At 31.7% G+C, this 21740-nt stretch overlaps 2 protein-coding genes across 3 annotated transcripts; both read right to left on the reverse strand.

Annotated features, from left to right (window-relative positions):
* Window positions 1-591: 591 nt before the first annotated feature.
* Window positions 592-8208, reverse strand: LOC127799490 (E3 ubiquitin-protein ligase HEL2). 2 transcript variants are annotated; one of them, XM_052333572.1, is made up of 8 exons: window positions 7971-8208; window positions 7570-7811; window positions 6882-7184; window positions 3451-3659; window positions 3313-3361; window positions 3146-3235; window positions 2966-3028; window positions 592-2755 (listed from the first exon to the last, which is right to left on the reverse strand). In XM_052333572.1, the coding sequence occupies exons 2-8, from the start codon at window positions 7735-7737 to the stop codon at window positions 1094-1096; spliced, it is 2544 nt and encodes an 847-aa protein (XP_052189532.1). In that variant the 5' UTR covers window positions 7738-7811; window positions 7971-8208; the 3' UTR covers window positions 592-1093. The 2 variants fall into 2 exon arrangements, with proteins under 2 accessions (XP_052189532.1, XP_052189522.1); XM_052333562.1 differs by having other exon boundaries at window positions 7570-7822.
* Window positions 8209-11984: 3776 nt separating this feature from the next.
* LOC127813563 (uncharacterized) lies at window positions 11985-16587 on the reverse strand. The gene is made up of 9 exons (XM_052354933.1): window positions 16433-16587; window positions 16251-16316; window positions 15702-16106; window positions 15361-15619; window positions 15115-15172; window positions 13185-13271; window positions 12910-13050; window positions 12648-12786; window positions 11985-12423 (listed from the first exon to the last, which is right to left on the reverse strand). Exons 1-9 carry the CDS (start codon window positions 16504-16506, stop codon window positions 12210-12212), a joined length of 1443 nt encoding a protein of 480 aa, XP_052210893.1. The 5' UTR covers window positions 16507-16587; the 3' UTR covers window positions 11985-12209.
* Window positions 16588-21740: the final 5153 nt, after the last annotated feature.

The raw sequence follows: 21740 nt of genomic DNA on the forward strand, positions 1-21740 counted from the left end.
TAAAAAATAAAAAAATGTGTTCAAACTTGGATTTTACTATCCTATTTATAAAATTATCAAATAAATTTCCAAAAAACTAAACTCAATCAATATTGTATAAATCAGTTCATTTATCAACTTATATATACATATATATTACAACAATTTATGCTTTGTTTTGAATATAAACCAACACATATATATAAGATTAAAAAACAACTGCGAGCAGGAAGAAACTAAGACTACTTAAGAAAGAGAACAAACACAAAAATAACGAATAATTCAAGTTTAATTGAAAAGAAAGGGTTAAAAAGACCCACAAATAAAAAACAAAGGAAGAACACTGGACTGGTGAACTAATTTGGGGATCAACCTTAAAACGCGTGAGATATTATATTCTGCTGAAACTATTAATATAGCAATTTGCGTACGTGGATTTTCTTTAAAATGGCTAATGCGCATGGGGATGGGGGATTCAACTGTATATACACAATCGGCATTTTCCGATGTCCATTCCATCCACCAAAAATGAGTTTTATGCATCTCTCAACAAAATCTGCAACTAAATGAAATCCCAAGTCCATCCATACTCCAAAAAGTGCAAACTAGAAATAAACTTCAAAACAATTATGTTTCTTCATCAAACTTCAACCAACAGTCTTTATGAAAAAAAAGAGACACAATAGTAGATAACCAAAAACACTCCAGGATCCAATCTCGCCAACCGGAGGGTAGCCGACGCATTCTCAATTGATTGAACCGATATTTTTAGTATGCTACGAAGTGCAAAAAATAAAAAAGAAAAGGTGAAACCTTCCTTGCCCCCCTGCTCTACACTTCTGCATTAGCACAAAAAACGCTGCAAGATTGTGAGAACACCACGCCTGGATGAGAAATAGCTACCAGCCCCAAGCATTCAATGCTGCATTTGCTCTATTCATCACCAATAGTGAGGCATAATCATCATGTAATATTGCTCGGGGAACCATACATGAGTTTTAAAGGCGCTATTTGACACAACAAATCCATCTCTTTAAGCATTCAAATTAGATAGGCCAGCTGAACTTGTACAGGCAAAGCTTCAGTCGGGCACAGGCAAAGCTTCAGCCAGGGGCTACTTCTTGGCACTTCGAGCACTCATTGCTAATAGTCTATGACCACCGCCATTTCGCCAAACACCATGCACAGGCAAAGCTTCAGTCGGTCTATTGTTTGAATCGCTTTCACTTGGATTTGAATCGAGATCAGGGTCAGGGTCAGGGTCAGAATTGTTAAGATCCAAGAATGCTGCGACTGAGCCATCCCCCAGACGAGCCCTGTGAAACTTTGACGTTTTCTTCCGCGGCTTACTTTTCCTACCAGCATCACCTGAATTTTGATTAGATTCTGCAACACTTGAGTGGGAACCATTTTTGTCTTTCAGCTTTACAGCGGGTTGTTTCGAAGCATTCATTTCTGCTTGTGGCTCATCAGACATGACCTTTGATTTGCCTTTGGCAGTACGGTATCCATCCTTTGTCAGTACCTCAACCTCCTCTTCCGAAGGCTTGTAGCTTGACTGCAATTTTTTCACGGTACTTATAATGTTATCTGCTAAGTAATCCCGTGAACTGCTGTCCTCGGTATCTGACTTCCCTTTACCTTTATTGGACCTATTACTGCCTTTCATATGGGCGCTGCCCTTGCCCCAACCATTTTCTAGGCCATTGCTTAGGGATGCAACATTATAAGCCTCAATAAGTTCTCTCTGCTTCTTAACATCAGGGCAAAGTCTAGCCAAGTCAATGACAAGGTGTGACAAGCTAAACTGATACACGTAACCTAGATAAGTCTCAGCATCCATTAAACCCTGGCGATACTCTCCAGATATCTCCTTAAATGCGGTGTATTTCACTTCATCAAATTCTAGTGCAGAACGTATTCTCTCTACCAAAGACTTGTTTGTAGCATGGACATCTTCCACTTTCAGCATAGCCTGGCCACTTGTCGGCAACTTGCGAACTTGTGTTGCAGAGACTGGTGGGAAATCAGAAGTGTATGGAACAAAAGATGAAATACTGGCAAGGTCTGGGGCAGATGTGGAGTGGTTCATCCTACTGGTGATGCCCATTTTCCTTGAACTAGCAAATGTTGTTGGCTCATGAACTGATGATGTTGGTTGAACCTGAGCCAAACTTGAATAAGTAGAAGGTCCAAGCCTACTTTCTGTTGCTGACTTGTTCTGTCTAGATGTAGAAGATAATCCAGTTGCACCATCCCTAGCGTGGGTAGGACCAGTAGCTGATGGCACAGCTGCACGACTCACAGCCTGCCAAGCCTGAGCTGAATTGGAGACCGTTACCTTGCTGTTGTTCTGCTTGCGAAGATGCGCTGCCATTGAGTTCCTATGTGAACTTTCTGGCTCACATTTGGGTTTTTGTTGACTGCTTCCAGATGTCGTCAACAGGGGAGGAAAGGAAGACTCCTCCAATGGAGCATTTCTTGACTTATGTGACAAGGCCTGAAGGTATCTTGATGGTTGTTCCGAATCTGTGGTAGCTAGCAATTCAAATGGTTGAATAATTGGATTAACATCATTTGCATCTTCATGATCAGAAACTACTTGTGTGATCGACAATGACGGATCAAGAAATGTTGAATCTGCATTAGCTGTTTCATAACTTGCTTGGATGGCCAATGAGAGTTGTTCTTCTGAATGATCATGATGAAATGTCTGCCGCCTTCCACGACGGGTATCTCGTTCATTACTTCGCCGATATTGGAAACTGGTTGGTATCTGGGAATAGAAAAGAAAGAGATCAGTTAGCATGTTTGTGCCTACGAACAGAAGGAAAGATATAGCAGGACCAGAAATGTTGACAAGTTCAGCTTCAAAGTTAAAAAATTGAGGTGAACTTTAGACAGGACAAGAAACAGCAGCATGAATAAGATTCTTGAGAAATAAATAGATTGATATTTAATGCTATATGTAGAACGCCAAACATGCCTGAAGAGCAGCATTTCGCTTAGAACGTGACATACGCCCTCCATGCTCCATAGTATTATGTCTCTGAAATTTAGAGTCACGCGATTAAATGATTGAAAACGAGAAACTTCTTGAGGTGGAAACTCCCAAAAGGGAAAACATATTCCAGAATACTATTCCATATAGGCTGTCAGAAATCACCTTCAATTCAGCTTCGGATTGAAAGACGACAAACTTCTTAGCAAGGCATGCCTCATGTTCGCATAAGAAATGCTCTCGTTGGAAGTGGAGCTGTCCGAGAAAAAAGAAAATATTCATATATATAATTTGTATCTAAAATTACCTAACAAAATCCAGAAGTAGCATACCTCCAAATCATCGTAGTTTTTATAGTATTCGTACTGTCCAGGATGCTGTCTGTGAGGAACAGTTTAAGGCTGGTGTAAGCTTGCTTGTTTTTTATGAAAAGCAAAAGATCATGTACTTTAAGAAACCAGATATCTCACCTTTGGCATATGTGACAGGTATAATGTTCAGTAGACAAATGCAAGTACAGTTCATTATCCCCATAAAAGGGGCTTCTGCAAAATTCACACATAGGATGCCCCATAAAACCACCTCTTTCACTCTCAGTTCCATCCACCTCCGAGTCACCCGTATTTATATGCTGATTCAATTGTGCTCTAGTGTATAGCTTTTGTTCGCAGATAAATACCTGATCCATTTCATGTGAAGCTAATAAGATAACAAGGTTAGACAACAACAATAACAATCACAAGCTTGTATCCCACTCAGTGGAGTTGGCAACTATGTTTGCCTCAGGTATTGTGGCATTTTTATGGGAGTCCAAGAGCAATTAAGTAAACTCAAGTCACCCAAAGTGTATTTTTTTAAAGCTATGGGTGCACATCTGTACACCTCACACCTCCCATTTCAGGTTTGTATATTTTCTTGTTGAGAAAGCTTTGGAAGAGGCAACAACAAGGGAGGGAGGATTCATTTGTTGTGCAATGTTTTTTCCTTGAATTTTGGCTAGAATTTACACATATTGTTTGTATAGAGATTATAGCTGTAAAAGAGTAAGAACAGTGTGTGGGTAAGTTTCAGAGTTGCAGTCGGTGTTGCATGTTTTGATAACTTGAATCTCTTGCAATTTTGAGCAAGAAAGCAACCCATTTAAGCTAGCTGAAGCAGCCACAACATATGTACAGCAAGATAAACGTGCTTATGGGGATATTACCTCCTTTGTGCATGCATTTGGCTAGCCTAGATGTGGTTTTCATAGCATGTGTTGTGAGAAATTAGCACACAATATATTTGCCAAAACTTGTTGCTGGGCATGAATTTGATTTACACGAACACATGAGCATGAAGTGACTAATACATGAACACATGAGCATGTTGCTGAGCTATGTATTTATGCTGTAAACTTGTATAAATGTTTGTACACAAGCTAATACACATAATTTGAAGTCATGTAACAGCTAAGTGATAAGCATACTTAGTGAAATGACAAGTGGGTATGCAATCCTAAAATAGCATGAATAAGCATTATAATTATGTACAAGTTTGAAAGTTGTCGGCTTGTTGTCGTTATGTATTGTTTTGCTTTCTCTGGTGAAATTATGGCTCTGGGCATGATATGCTAATGAAAACCATGTAGGCCTAACAAGAGACAGTGGGTTGCAACAAAGGAATTTATACTAACAAGCAAAAAAAAAGGAATTTATAATGAAATTGCCTACAAGATTCTAAGGTAAATGATTTCCACCCTAGAGAATGACAGTTATTAATGATCAAATTGGCTAAAAAAAGTAAAAACGCCAAATGATTTAGCCTAAAGGGGTTGAGCAAACATAGTAGCATGTGCGCAAATGATGAGTGCATGAAAAAACTAACAGCCTATATGGTAAGTTCACTAACCTAGACTAAGCATATGGAGATCATGGAAATGATATTGGAAAGGAAAGGAGAACAAGATATGAATGCTAGAGAAATGCCTACAATCAATGGTAGTTAATTTAAAAAACCATTGAAATATAAGTGTGGGGTAGCTAAATGAAGGCTAAAATGAGCCAAGTGGCTATGTTTTAGAAGCTCTAGGTGTTAGAAAGAAAAGCCTATAATATACACAGAGCAGGAACCAAAAAGAGAGAACCCAAAAGCAGGAAACAGGACTATTGACTGTTGGCCATGAACTGTCGAGTAAGCTCTCAGGGAAATCTATCATTAGTTGGATGAAAATGGACAACAATAGCAGGGATTTTGGCAGAAACAGTGTTTAATTCTTCCAGTCGACAACACGCAGCAAAATGTCATCAGGCAAAAGCTTGAATAGTAGAACCGTCAAATATTAAAATTAAAATGTTGGCGAGTTGTTCAGGATGGTCTAACATTAAGTCGCTAGTTAATTCAAAATATGTTAAGAGACCTATGGAGATAAAGTATGCTTAAGCTAAGTGCTAGGCTGACCCATGAGTTAAGTAGGGAAAACAAAAAAAAAATAAAGAATTAGTAGTCTAAAATATTCCCTTACGCCTTCTTATAGAAGGAAATGGGTGAGGGGGCTTGAAAATCTAAAAGATCGAGTTATTTATGTTAATGATACGGTACATGGAAAAGGAGAAGACAATAATTGCAATCATAATGCCATTAATACTACAACTTGACAAACACAAAAGAAGACACGTGTACACATGCTCTCGTACACAATCAACTAGTGAGGAACACCTCACCAGCATCCAACATTGCCCCAGTATGATCAATTTCATTCAGTGAATTAAACTGTCAAAGCAAAAACAAGTCCAAATCAAAGAAGATCGATATGATTGTGTCCTGCAGCCTAAAAAAATCTTAGCATTTACCAAAGTCAAATAAGTAAATAAATTCAATACTCATGTTCCCTATACCAATACTCATGTTCCCTATACAAATACATCAGATATAGAAAAACACATTAACATTTAACAATACTAAACATCCCCAACACGACATTAAATATGTGCCCTCTTTAATGTTCTTCCTACCATTTCCACCTCTCTTTGGGCTTTTCTACTAGAATGATATTACCATGTGCATCATCGAACCACCACATATTAGAATACTTTTTCTCTATCTAGCTTATGAACATAAAGCAACCTCTAGTTTCAATCACAGGGCATATTTCCTTTCTATATTGTTAAGATCTCAAACCTGGCAAGGGAATTCTCCTTAATGAGGAGAATTAAGGTTTGATTCTAAGGAAGAAAGAGAGAACGAGAGAGAGAGAGACAGGATTGAGTGAGAAAGAGATTAGAGGGTATTGAGGGAGAGATGTTCTGGAATTTCATCAACAAATTCATCCATAATTCTCATTGAGAGGGAAAACCCCTAATATAGGTCCATCCTCATTACAACTACCTTCACCTGCCTAACACCCTTGGCTCCTATTGTTATTTCTGTTACAACCTTCCAACCGATCTAACTGTATCAGCTTTGCTAACAGCTTCCTGTTATGCTACCCCTTACTTGTTACAACCTACTCCACACATCTAGCTACCATAAGGGTCCTGAAATATATATATTAAACAAATTACTGGTAAATTAACAATTTCTAATTCCCAAATTCTATCCATACTTGTGATTGAAAACCGTAAAAGTCTGATCTTGACCTTTATTGGTAAATATGCAAATACAGTTGCATATGTGCACATACATACAAGATGACATTCCGGAACAATATACATAATATGCAATATGTGTTCTTCAGGCATTGTACATTTTCTATTCTTCTCATTCACAATGAACTGGTGGAACATTTGCACAATGACTATTACTCACAAAAAAAAGGTGAAATTAAAGCTTGTAGCATATCAACTAACAAGAAAGTAAGATGATAAATAGCGTGGGGGAGAATGTGGAAAATCCGCACACACAAACACACAATCAAAGGCATCACCTTCCTGCCTTCCAGGCAGAGGCTGCACATAAGCAACCTATGCTGATGAAACAAATGGCCCTTCAGCTGCTCAATGTTCCGAAACCTTGCCCGCCTCTTTGGTCCATCATGGGGACGCTCTTCCATCTTGTCACATACACTACATGAGAGCCTACACATTGCCTTGATCATCCTATAGTGGTCCAAGTCATCAAAAATGGCTCGAGTGTCCTCATGGTACCAATATGAACCAACTCGACCTTCTTTTAACTCCGATGGAAAAATTGAGAAATCATTGATCATCCTAGTATAATCTCCTAAAGCCTGTAAAACAAGCAATTGAAAAGCATCAAGAGCAGTCATCGTTGAAAATTGAAATTGAAGTTAAAACTAAACAAGTTTTCCCAAAGCTAAGGTAGCCTTGTTTATCAAACTGGGAGATAGTTTCCATAACCTAAAGGGGCAGGGCGAGAGGGGGAGAAAATCATATGAGAATGCTACAGCGCAGTAATGCTAATTCCTAATTGCATAGGTTTAATATGAAAAGACTAATTCTATGAAGCACAAAGCACCCCACACAAACACGATGGTGCAATCCAATTAGGATCTAAAGAGGAAAGTGAGTGCAAATATCATGTGAATATGATACTGGCGAAAAGATTCAAAAAGTAGTATGCTTCGACGGGGATTTACAGAATATAAAGCGAACCTTGGTGACGAAGACGAGGTCGGATTCGGTCTTGCATATACAACAACGGGGATCATTACAGATGAACCGAAGGCGAGCCACGCAGGTGGAACAGACATCCTTGTGACCACAACTTCCATACGCGACCCATTCCAAGCTATCGGCGCACACCGCACAGCTATCGTCCATGCTCTCCCTATCGAATACAAGATCAAGAACAATATACCAACGGATAGGCCGAAGACTGAAGCCGCCGAGACGATCTAGGGTTTTCCTTGAAAACGAATAACAAATTGGAAAGATGTATTGATGTGTTCACGAAATAAATAAAGAAATCAAGAAATAGAAAAGCCAACATTCGAGATGGATATCCGTTTACTAAAAGGAGAAGACTAACAGACAAATGATAACGGAGGGAGAACCTGAAAACGGACGTCTGAAGAACGATGGCGATTGCTCTTCCAACCAGGCCGAATCGAATCGAGACGATTTGAGAATCAGAAAATTGGCGGGGAGGATGAGTGGCGATCGAAGACTAAAGGTCGGGAAGTCCGTCGAGTCAAAAGGCACAACAAGAACGAACGCTACAGCGCAGACGCACGGCAAACTCTGTTAAATACTAATATCGACTCTTGAAACGAAGCTCAATCACGTACTTGAGAATTGTGAAGATTTTCCAACTTATTGTTTTTCTTTTATTTACGGAGAATTTTTATCTTTCCGTGCCCACGAAGAAACCACAAACTCGGGATGGTTCTTTTATTATTACTATCACGTGCGAAATATTAATTATTTTTATTAAAAAATAAAATTATCAATCAATAAAATTATTTAAATATTTAAAATACACATTACCTAAAAATACAATATATTTCCTATTACTTAACCATTACTATTAACACAATAATTAATATTACCCTTAATACTAATTAATATAATATATATTTTAATTAATTAATTAACAATCAAAATAAAATTAAGAAGCCAGATCCAAGAAAAACCAAAGATAATAATAACAACAATAACAACTTCCAAGATGATGGAAAGGATCCAACTAAGAGGCTCTTTGGCTTTCCTTTTTGTTTTTTTTTAGAGGATAATAACCCCTTATATTTATAATTTGTGTATAATTTAAAAGTTAAATAATATTTAAATTGATAATGTATTTAAATAAATATACTTTAAAATGTCATTTATATAATTATGTGTTTGGTTTAAAAATTTGATAAATTATTATAACTTAATAAAAAAAATAGAAATGAACATATTACTAAATAGTATAAATAAAATTTATAAATATATTATTTTAATAAAAATAAATTATAAATTAATATTTATATATTAATAAATTATACACAATTGTTAAAAAATATATATAATACAATATATATATATATTAAATATAGTGATTATTAAATATATATATATACACATACACAACAATGGGGGAGGATGTCGACAATGGAGGAGGCGATGGACGATGGCAATTGACCAGCCAAACTCGAGACGATGTCAACAACGATGTTGACTGTTGAAACGAAGCTCAATAGCTTATAAGTTCAATAGTATTTTAAAGGTGTTTGGCTTATCATTTTGACCGTTTATAAGTTATTGATTTACTTCATAAGTTGTATAGCTTATTTTTTTGAAGTGTTTGACAACATCTAATAATTTAAATGTTGTGTACCTTGAAAGCCAATTGACCAGCGTTTGGCAAAAGTTACCCCTAACTTTTCCAAAAATGTTGCTAGGAGCTTATTGCGTTAATCGATAAAATTATGTATTTATCCTAAAACAAAACACACATTTCTCACCTATATCATTATTCATCTCTTTGCCTTCTTTAATTCCATCGTCATCCATCACCCTTGCCCCAGTCTGTCATCCATTGCCTTTATCATCGTCTCTTTTCGTCGTCACCCCAACTACCTCATTCGTCTATAATTCCAGTTCATTATATATATATATATATTAATGTATATTGAATTAATATATTTAATATTTTTATTAAAAATATTATTTTTATCAATTTTATTTGTATTATTCAACATGTCTATTTTTGTTTTTTTGTAAATATCTTATAGCTTATCAGCTATTTTAAATCAAACACATAACTATTAACTAATAGTTTAAAAATGTATTTATCCAAACATAGTATCAATTTAAATGCTATCCAACTTTTAAGTTGTGTTGAAAAAAAGATAAGCCAAACCACCTCTTAATCTTTTAAAATTTGATAAACGTGTGATAAAATAAGTCATATATCTTATGAAATAAGGTAGTGCTTGTTAAAATGAGTAAGATAAGGAAAAATCAATATAAAGTTAGAATATTTTTTGGATTAAAATATAAAATGATCAAGATAAGCTTGTAAAACTTTTAAAGATTTATATAAAACTATTTGTTAAATCTTTTAGAATCCATTTAAAATTGTATTTTTTTTCATATATTTGTTAAATGCATATGATAAGCATCAAGATAAGATATATAAATATATATATATATATTTTTACCTCAAAGCATAGGTCGAACAGTCAGATGAATAACATGTCAATGTTAATCCGATGGATTGTGAGTTTGATTTTGGTCCTACACAAGGGCCAAAAAGACAAAGACTCAATTTGTGATTTACTTTCCCTGACATAATTGAGGGTACCAGCACCCAAAGCCGTGCAAGGGCAATCAACCCAAGATAATTTTATTTTTTTTTATCAAAATATTCTTATTACTAAATTCATTCAAAACTGTATATTAATTTTAAAAATAAATTTATGATTAAAATAGTATTTTATGATTAATGTGAATTGTTAAAAAAATTAAAAATAATATTTAATTTTTTAAATTCATATTAAAAAATAAATTTTAAAAAAACTCAAGAAGTAAAAATAATTATTGATGGACTTACAAGAATTCCACATAGATAATTAAAAATTACTAAAATATATTTTTAGAATAGATAATATATATAAAATTGAATAAAATAATTTAAAAAATTGATGAAAAGAATTTGTATTAGATAATAAAATATATAGAGAGAGAGAAAGTTAAATTTAAAAAATGAGGCAAATGAATAATTTTATTTAAATTTTAAAAATTGTCAAAATATATGATAATTTAAAAATATATTAAATGACATTAATTATATAAAAAATTTAAGCTTATATGTGAAATATCAAACAAATTTATTTAAGGAGGGACCAAATGAATTTATCTGTTAAAAGTAAAATAAGAATTCACGTGATGATTTTCTAAGAAATGTCAGATAAATTTAACAAACGTGTTCAAAAAAATAAACATTTGAAATATTTCCCATATTTAACTTTTTTTCATCACATATCTTAGTTAACAAACCCTACTTAGATAGTGTTTATTAACTAAAATATAAACTGAAAAATATGAAATATGAAAAGTATTACAAATAAAAATATTTTTTATAATATTTGTTAATTTTTTTTAAAAAAATCACATAACTTATTGTCTTAAACTTTCAAGATAAATTTATATCTTTTTAGATAAATTATCTTGAACTTTATCTTAATAAAATATTATCTTACTCATTTTAACAAATAATATCTTAAAAATAACTTGTAAGTGATGAAACCAATAAGCCAAAAACCGCCTAAAAGTCTAAAACCATTGAATTTGGTCAAATAAGAAGAAATAACAATACTCGTACAATAGTTTAAACCAAGACAGTGATCCATTAATTATTGTTTAAAAAGTTGAAGATTTAAGAAATATCTAAACATTTTATGCTACCCTTTAGTGAATATATTAAATATAATTTTAGATAAAATGTACTTATTATATTTTAAAAAATAAAAATAATGTTATAACTTATTGAAAAACAAAATACGAAAGGTGCATTAATTTGTTTAGAAGGATTTAAGATTTAGGTTTAAGATTCGGAAAATAACTCATTTTATCACTTTGAATTATAAATCACTCCTTATGAATTTAGCAATAATTTAAAAATCAAAAGCCTGATAATGTTATTATTTAGCCTAATAATTTAAACATCAGCATCGTTGATGTTGGGCTGAAAGACAAGTCCTCTAAAATATCATATCACCAGGTACACTATGAGCGAAGGAGGGGCTAAAGGGAGGCAGGGGGAAAGAGAAAGACAGGGACCAAATACATAAATTAATTAAAGCTATTGTGTTTTTATTTTTTTAAACTCGAATGACTCAACTAAGTGTGACATTTTAATGGGTATAATAAAATATTAAATGTTAAAATTTGTTACATCCTAAATGAGTTTAAAAATTTCCAATAAAATACCATTAACTGACAACCCAAATTTGGCTTTAATTAAAGGAAAGCGCACAAACGTAGATGCGGTAGGTATCCTACACATCACACACCATGAATCAAATTTGAATGAAATTAACAGCTTACTTATAAATCAACATCAATAATCCTACAAATTTGCATTCCCAATTATTTTTTTCAAAAAAAAGGAGGAAATTCAGTCACAAGATGCAGGGTGGAAAGCTTAAAATAGTAAAAGAAAACAGAAAAAGAAAGAAAACAATGATATATATATAGTATATATATATAGAAGGTTCTCTAGCCAAGAATGGATCTTAAAACGCTATCAACCTCCCTTCAAAGCTGTAAAAAAGGCAGTCTGAAGTTTCACTCACAAGTTACCGTAGTCACACCCTGGCAATTAGCATCCGGTTTTCAGGAGAGATGTGAAATGGGATATACTTGAGAAAAGCAGCATCATCTAATCCAAGTTCCTTCATCCACATCAACCTCCCCATGTCAATGATATCCTTGCACATGAAGCCGAGTACAGCCCTCTCCACACCGCTCATTTTCCTGAACATCTCTTCAACACCACCATGTGCATCATCATCCTCTCCACTGCCAAACATGACAAATGAAATATGCCATACGAATTACTACTGGGATTCGCACAGAATTTTCAAGCACAAAACCACAGAGAGAGAGAGGGAAAAAAGAAAAAAAAAAAAAGCCATCACTTTCCCTCAAGAAATTGGTTACAAACAAGAAAATAAGAGAAAACATCACTGTGCAATTAATAGGAGGATAGAGCAGAATTCACTTGGGGGGAAATGTGCCATTACATGATCTGCTGAGCCGAATTGTAGTTGACAGCAGCCGAAAGATCTGAATCATGAGCTGCATCTACTGCCCAGCTCGTAAACCATGTGATTGCATGGAAATCTTCCTTGGTTATTCCCAGATTTGATAGGTATTTCTTATCTGCAGTTAGTTGGGTACAACATTTTGAAAAACAGGAGATCCTGCATTATCTTAAAACAAACATTGAGGTACATGTCCGTGAGGGTGTGTGTTATGACTAAAATATTTTGATGAAAAGCTTACTTATGTAATGCTTCCACTGGCAAATATGATGACAGCATGTTGCTATTGCCAGGCCTCTCAGGTGACAACCGGCATTGCCATTGCCCTGGGCAGCAGGGCCCTGATTATGATGTTCCGCAAGGCAACATCTTAGAGTCATATCTGCAAAAAAAAGTCGAACTACTCTTAGATGGCTGACGCAGTCATAATCTTATACAGCTACTAGTTATTTAATTCAACAACATCAAGTACAGTGAACTTCCAAAGTTCAACTTATGCACAAAAAGTTCCACTACCTGTTGCAGGGCCACAAAGATGTTTACCAATTGCCAAATAAGGAATTCCTTGCAAAGCCTCAACGGCGTTCAATTTTAAATCCTCAACTGCAAAAGTTGAAAACTTCATATACTAAGAGCAGTGGAAATTATGAGAATTTGCAACCGAACTGCAGCAAATACATGGCAAAGGATCCTTTTCATTGATAAATTCTGATGTAAAACCTATGCTTAATACATTATATAAACATGCAGGGTACACTAGGAGAGAAATATCAATAATCATGGTGGGAAATCATATCACCAACCAATGCACATGTTATTATTCAGACTACTGAGTTACAATATGAAATTCTCTAATATTTACAAATAAACAAATCCAAAACAATAGGCAGTCGCAACTAATACGTATGGCTAATTTGGTTAGATTGTTATACTACGTTAGCAAAATGACCTGACATCACTGTTACAGTGAATATTTTCTCGCACCAGGCTCAAAAATTTGCCTTAAGGCCTGGTTAAGGTAGTCAAGGGTGAAAGGCGCCCTTAAGGCGCTATGAACCTTATATTGTCTGAGGAGCTAAGCGCTAAAAAGCGCTCACCTGACCGAAGCAAGGCATTAAATTTTACAAAAATTAATAAAAAATATATTTAATATGAAAAAGATAATAGACATAAAACAAATGTTCAATATTTATATAAAAAATAAACAATGTTAAATACTTATAGGAAAACAAACAAACGATATAATATAAATATTCACACAAAAAATATAAGTTACATAATTATATAAATTCATATAATATATAATATTAACATACAAACAATAGCATATATGAAGTAATAAGTTATGCTGTTACAAGCTTACAGTTGTAGCAAACATATATAATTCTTTTGTTGAAAATATTAACTGAGTATTGACTAAAAGTTTAGAACAAATTATATATACATATCATAGAACAAAACGCAACAGTGACTAACTGAAAAGTTAAAACACTAACTGAGAAACAGTGCAACAATGACGAAAAAGCAACATGAACAGCATACAACAGGAGTCGTCAGGTGCATCCGCTTTTCTTCTTTGGCTTTGCATTTTCCTCTTCATTTTACTCTTCCTATTACACTCAGAGACTTTTCAATTTTTTCTTTTGATTTTGATTCATTACAGCCTAGGCGTGCGCTTGCTGCACTTCACATCTCAGCAGAGGTGCTTGCCTAGGCAGCACCTGAGTGAAGGAGCCTTGCCTAGCAGTAGGTGAGGCGCTTCCCCTGCACCTTGAGTCACCTGAGCACTTAGGCGAGCCATGCACTCACTTTTAACTACACTGGGCCCAGTTTTGTAAAACCAGCGAACTTACCACTGGAGAAGAAATGCTGAATGTTAAGTGGTTTGGTTTTTTTCTATTCTTCAGTGTGATGAAGTTGAGAATAATTTTCTTTTTCTTTTTTGGATAATATGCTAATATTTTGGGGTTGCTACACTCATGTTTGTATGTTTGTAGATAACTAAAGGAAAAACTACCAAATATATGCAAGTTTTCCATACTCGTTGATGTATGCAAAGACTCAAATATACCATTATTCCTTTGCCTATAAAAACAAAGCCTCTAACTACACATTAAGTCCTGCAGGAGAAATTAATCCCACCAATCTTTGGGTTTAAAGGAGTACCAAAAACCTCTTAGGATAAAAGAACAAAAACAGAACAAATGAGGGGGGCAAAGTTTTTATGTTAGCATATCAAATTATTTTTCAAGTACATGTTACATGGCAGTTTATTGATATAACTTTGTGGCAGGGTTAGAATATTGAAAAATAACCATTATCTAATCCACAATTTATCCTCGTCAAATTTATTGAATGCAAAATATTACAAAAAGAAAAAGGCATGAAAGAGATCAACCAGAAGCATAAAACAACACTCCAAAAGCAGGATATTCAAAAGCCTTACTGTCGATTCTCAAACGTTCTAATTTCAAGCTCTCTTTCTGTCGCAAACTTCGATCAGCCTTGAAGTAGAATATTCATGCCAATAAAAGTAAATAAGGTCTTAATCAATCTAAGCTCAGAGTGATAACAAAGCTTAGCTATTTGCTCCTATCAATTGCTCAAGAACTTTTCTCAGTCTTAAGTTGTCTAGAAATGAAGTTGAGACCAGTAAATCAATGAAGGAAGTTTTTCCATTTTATTGACTAACCTTAAACTTGTATGCCTTTCTTTCAACAAGAAACACTTGCTTGATTCCATAACAGTCAGCAAGAACCTGTGTCAAGTAACCCCTCCCAGCACCAAACTCGACCACCGCAGGGACATTAGCACCGTCATCAAATGGCACGTCAAATAAATGGCAATCCCTTGATATTTCCCCATTGAAATTCTTTAACACCCCAAATTCTTCCAAGTTCCCAAGAATTGAAGATTGTTGCAAAACATGTTTTTCTTGAAATGGTAATTTCCTACAAACAAAATAACTCATCTTTACCAGCAATCCTAACAGAAATACTTCATTCGTTTCAGGGAAATAGTGAATCCGCGTACCCATCCACTTGCCGATTAATCCATGCACCACAAGCCTTGGGTATTCTGTACGACTCTCGGATATCCCTACATATTGAAGCATGAACAGACTGGATTTTGCCGATTAATGCGCATAGTTCAGTTGCGGTCATACTGTACACAGCAATCCTCTTCGCTTCGGAGGAAACGCCGCAACCCACCGGCCCAGAAGAGGAGTTATTCGAGGGGAAGAAATCTTTGACTCCCCTGGGTCTGACCATCTGTTCTTTGTTTCCATGCGTTTCTCCTCCACCACCACCACCATCATCATCATCAGTGCCAGCATTGATCCCCTTTTGGTAGAAAGGTTGCAGCGACAACAAGTGAACTTGTTTCAACAATGGGCATCTTCTGAGATGTCCGTCGAGATTTTCTTTTAGAACAGTACTGGTAGAACAAAAGGGGGAGAAATTTAGGGTTTCGGTAAAGTGAAAACGAGAGAAAAAAAAAAAAACATAGAAAAGAAAGAGGAAGAAGAAGACGACGAAGAGGGAGGAAAATCAAAGACAGCGAGGAAGAGAGATGGATTACTGAGAAGGGTCGATCGGGCATGGAACCCACTGGGCATCAGACCTCGCCGTGTGATTTCCGCAGAACCTAAGCCCTCAGATCACATAACCGAGAAAAGCCATGGGCCATCAGTATCAGCAATGACGGGGAGCATCAAAGCGAAGAGGAAAGCAATCATGAGAGAGAGAGAGAGAGAGAATTACGAGGAATTGTGGAGAGGAGCGTTGGCACAGAACCTGTTCTTCTTTGGGAGCCAGAACTTGCACCGACATTCCATCCTTCAGTCTCTCAACTCACGCCCTAAACGGCTTCCGTCTGATCGGCGCACCACCAGCCTTTAGACCCTTCTCTAAATGAAAATTCTATTCACAGCCATACTATTGCTCTTCACAGCCACTCCCGCCAAAATTCACCCAGCATCTTTCAAAAGTACTATTTTACCCTTCACAGCCACCCACAACTCCTTCCCTTTTACTCTTCACAGCCACAGCGCAGGCACCATTTTCTCCATCTCTCTTATTGCACCCATCTCTCTTTCTCTCTCCCCCGAATACACACACAGATAGATATATATATATATATAGGAACCAAGTTTCATGGCCGCGGCCATATGTTTTTGTGTGTGTATAGGAACCAAGTTTCATGGCCGCGGCCATGTGTTTTTGTGTGTGTATATATATATATACACACACACAAACACACCTATATATTTATATACACACACGAAAACACCTATATATATATATATACACACATACACTCACACACACTTACATATATATATATATATACACACACGAAAATGTATGGTCGCGGCCATGGAACCTGATTCTCGACTTCCAGCAGTCGGGAACACTTGGGACTAGTTGCCAATTTTACCCTCTCCACCCAAAATGGTGCATGTTTGAACAACCATGAACGGGTAAATTACATCAAATAATAATGTTATGTTGTGGATGTTGGATAATACAATTTATTTTTTATGTTGTCGATGATGTCGAATAATATAATTTTTTATATTATTGATTTTGGATAATATAATTTTTATTTATCAGACACGAGGAAAATGAAAATAGAGTACGGTTAACTTTGATAAAAAAGAAAAAAAAGGCAGTGTGGGCTTAGATAACAAAACAGTCGTCAATTTTTTTCCCGCCCATTTTCAGTTACTATTTTGATATTTTATTATATTTTTTAAATTTTTTTGTTTACCCAAAATGAAATTTTTATAGATCATTAATTAAGTCTACATTTGTGAAAAACATGTAGTTCTTGAAACATGTAAATGGTTTTTTTCATGATTGAATAGTGTTTTGAAGAATATATAAGCATGTTGGTATATGAAAAGGCAAGATAAATATTATTAATTTATCCATATTATTAATTTTTAAATATTAACATAAAATTTTAATTGAAATAAATTATAAAAAAATGAGACTTTTTAAATCGGGAGAAATCTTGATATATTAGGTTATACCGTCGAATACCGACTGCGAAGTAAATTTTTTTTTTTTATTTATATATAGTTTAATTATTTTTATTTTTTTTATAATTTTAAATGTTATAATTTTATATATAACTTAAATATTATAATTTTATTTTTTAACTTTATTTTTTTTGTTATTTTTTAAAAAATGTGACATATCTTAAATGTGATAATTGATTGTTAGGAGGAATATGTAAAGTCATGTATGGATAATCAATTTTAAAATTTTGAGTATTATTATTTATATAATTAATTAATTATTTAAATTATCTTTATTTTATATATAGTTTCATTATTTTAAATTTATTTTTTATAATTTTAAATGTTATAATTTTATATAAAACTTTATTTTTGTTTGTTGTTTTTTAAAAAATGTGATATGTCTTAAATGTGGTAATTGATTGTCAGGAGAAATATGTAAAGTCATGTGTGTATAATTAATTTTGAAAATTTGATTATTATCATTTATATAATTAATTAATTATTTAAATTATCTTTATTTTATATAGTTTAATTAATTTAGATTTATTTTATTATAATTTTAAATGTTATAATTTTATATATAACTTAAATGTTGTAATTTTATTTTTTAACTTTATTTTTTTTGTTGCTTTCTTAAAAATTTGATCCATCTTAAATATAGTAATTGATTGTCAGGAGAAATATGTAAAGCCATGTATGAATAATCAATTTTGAAAATTTAATTATTATCATTTATATAATTAATTATTTAAATTATTCTTATTTTATATATAGTTTAATTAATTTAAATTTATTTTTTATATTTTTTAATGTTATATATAATTTAAATATTATAATTTTATTTTTTAACTTTTTTTTAATTATTTTCTTAAAAATTTGACCTGTCTTAAATATGGTTATTAATTGCGAGAAGAAATATATAAAGTCATGGATAATCAATTTTAAAAATTTGATTATTATCATTTATATAATTAATTGATTATTTAAATTATCTTTATTTTATATATAGTTTAATTAATTTAAATTATTTTTTTTATAATTTTAAATATTATAATTTTATATATAACTTAAATGTTATAATTTTCTTTTTTAACTTTTTTTTTTTTGCTTCCTTAAAAATTTGACCAGTTTTAAATGTGATAATTAATTGTTAGGAGAAATATGTAAAGTCATATATGGATAATTAATTTTGAAAATTTAATTATTATTATTCATATAATTAATTGATTATTTAAATTATCTTTATTTTACTTACAATTTAATTAATTTAAATTTATTTTTTATAATTTTAAATGTCATAATTTTATTTTTCAACTTAATTGATTATTGTCATTTATTTAATTCTCATTTTCCCCCTTAATCTACTCTGAAGATATGCTATATGTTGGAATTAGAGAAATTAAATTCAAATTAAATTTGTGTTTTGAAAATTTTGTTAAATAAGATTCGAATTGTGTAGCAAAGTGTGGGAAAAAAGAGAAATTTAATGGTGGCATGTAATTTGATAAATTAAGAGAAATAAGAGAATTTGAAGAAAGATAAATTAATAAAAGAAAGCAAATATCTCTATTTTCTTCCTCTCCATTCCCGTTCAACCCTTCCATTTCTTCTCTTCTCCTTTCTCGATTCTTCTTCTCAAATTTTCTATTCTTTTTTACTTTTATTTAGTAAAATTTAACCGTATTTTTTTACTTAGTTTGGTCTTTTGGTGTAACATAGCACCATTATTCTATCAAGTGAATGATGTAAATGCAACTAAGAAAAATTAGGCCTTGAGGGTTTGTATGGTAAGCACATATGAGACAAATATACGTGAAAATAAAAAAAAAATATCTATCCTTGAATACATATTTCAGAATAAATAGGTTGGTTATCGTTTATTTCTTTTTTTTTCCTGTTATTGTATAATTTTTTTATTTTTTACGCATTATTTATTGTATTACATGTTAATTTAAGTTTATTTTTTACATGGTTTCAGAATAGAGTTATGTGTTTTTAATTGTTCGTCTACCCTTGAATGCATATAAGGAAATCTTTCAAAATATGTGATCCTTTTGTTGTATTTTCATGATTATAACACGATTATTTTATTTATTTTTTACTTCTTTATTGTGATTTTCATTTATTGTAACTACCAAATAAATTATATAACTTTCACTTTAATAATTATTATTTTTTTACAATACCCATGCATCGCATGGGTGAACCACTAGTATATATTATAACAAAACAGTCGTCAAATTCTTTTCCAGCTCATTTTTAGTTTCTATTTTGATATTTTATTATGTTTTATTTTTTTTTCTTACTTGAAATAAAATTTTTGTAGATCATTAATTAAGGTTAAATTTGTAGAAAACGTGTAATTCTTGAAACCTATAAATAACTTTTTTAGCTTAATAGTGCTTGGGTGTAAGCATGGTATATGAAGAGATAATATCTAATCCATATTATTAATTCTTAAATATTAATATAAGAATTTAATTAAAATAAATTATAGAAAAATAAGATTTTTTTTAAATCGGGAGAAATCTTGAGATATCAATTAATACCATTGGATACCGACTGCCAAGTAAATTTTAAAAAAATAATAAATTTAATTTTTTATTTTATTTCCCATAATTTATCTCTCATTCTCTCTCAATAAAGCCACCAATCAAAACTCTAAAACCCTTAATTAGTTTCAAAACCATACAAAAATAGTGAAAATCTTATATAAGTTTATGTTATTACTTAATTTTGAAAAATAATTAATTGGTAGGTTATGTTAAATTAGTTATTTAGGTAAAATTGGATTATTTTAAATAAGTCGTTAAAGTTATTTTGACAAAATTAATATTTTGTATAGGCTCTTTATATTTATCATATGTTGTCATATTTCTTTTAAAAAAATTATTATGTTTTAAATTTTTATTATTGATAAGAGGAATATGTGAACTGGATAATTAATTTTGAAAATTTGATTATTATCATTTATATAATTAATTAATTAATTATTTAAATTATCTTTATTTTTTATATATAGTTTAATTAATTTAATTTTTTTATAATTTTAAATATTATAATTTTATATATAACTTAAGTATTATAATTTTATTTTTTAATTTTATTTATTTTTGTAACTTTCTTGAAAATTTGATCTATCTTGAATGTGGTAATTGATTGTCAAGAGAAATATGTAAAGTCATATATTGATAATCAATTTCAAAAATTTTATTATTGTCATTTATATAATTAATTAATTATTTAAATTATATTTATTTTATATATAATTTAATTTATTTATTTATTTTATAATTTTAAATGTTATAATTTTATTTTTCTTAACTTTATTTTTTTATTACTTTCTTAAAAATTTGACTTGTCTTGAATGTGGTCATTGATTGACAGGAGAAATATGTGAAGTCATGTATGGATAATCAATTTCAAAAATTTGAATATTATCATTTATATAATTAATTAATTATTTAAATTATTTTTATTTTAAATATAGTTTAATTAATTTAAATTTATTTTATTATAATTTTAAATGTTATATTTTTATATATAAATTAATTAATTATTATGATTTATTTAATTAGTTTAACGATTTTTTCTTATTTTTAACCAATTAGTTTTAATAGTATTTCTGATTTGTCAATGTAAACGGATTGTAATATCTCAAAAATTTAGAAATAAGTAGTAATAATTAATTGTAGTATTTGAGGATATTTTGAGATATATGAAAATTTTGGAGAAATGATTTATTGAGGATTCATGGTTTAAGGAATATATTTAAAGGTATTAAAATAATCATATTTACGAATAAAAGGAAATTGGAAAATTTGGATTCAATATTATATTAAAAATAAATAAAAAATTAGTAATAAGGAAATGAAGAAGCTGCTCACACGTGAATGCATGGATATAGACATATAATTAATATATATATATATATACACACATATAAGTTATGGTAGTAAAAAAATATATTATATAATAGAAAAAAAAATTATTTAATATTATATCAATATATTTTAAAAAATTGGGAGCATCAGCGTGGGACG

The sequence above is a fragment of the Diospyros lotus genome, chromosome 1, assembly GCF_014633365.1.
Source record: "Diospyros lotus cultivar Yz01 chromosome 1, ASM1463336v1, whole genome shotgun sequence".
Taxonomy (NCBI): Eukaryota; Viridiplantae; Streptophyta; class Magnoliopsida; order Ericales; family Ebenaceae; genus Diospyros; species Diospyros lotus.

Coding starts and splice junctions, on each gene's coding strand:
- LOC127799490 (XM_052333572.1), bottom strand. CDS start 7,737: ATGGACGATAGCTGTGCGGTGTGCGCCGATAGCTTGGAATGGGTCGCG. Junction 3,660..6,881: donor TCTGCCTGGAAGGCAGGAAG/GTGATGCCTTTG, acceptor GAAATGGATCAG/GTATTTATCTGCGAACAAAA. Junction 3,362..3,450: donor ACCTGTCACATATGCCAAAG/GTGAGATATCTG, acceptor TGTTCCTCACAG/ACAGCATCCTGGACAGTACG.
- LOC127813563 (XM_052354933.1), bottom strand. CDS start 16,506: ATGGAATGTCGGTGCAAGTTCTGGCTCCCAAAGAAGAACAGGTTCTGT. Junction 16,317..16,432: donor GCTCCTCTCCACAATTCCTC/GTAATTCTCTCT, acceptor CTGAGGGCTTAG/GTTCTGCGGAAATCACACGG. Junction 15,173..15,360: donor GAAAGGCATACAAGTTTAAG/GTTAGTCAATAA, acceptor TTCTACTTCAAG/GCTGATCGAAGTTTGCGACA.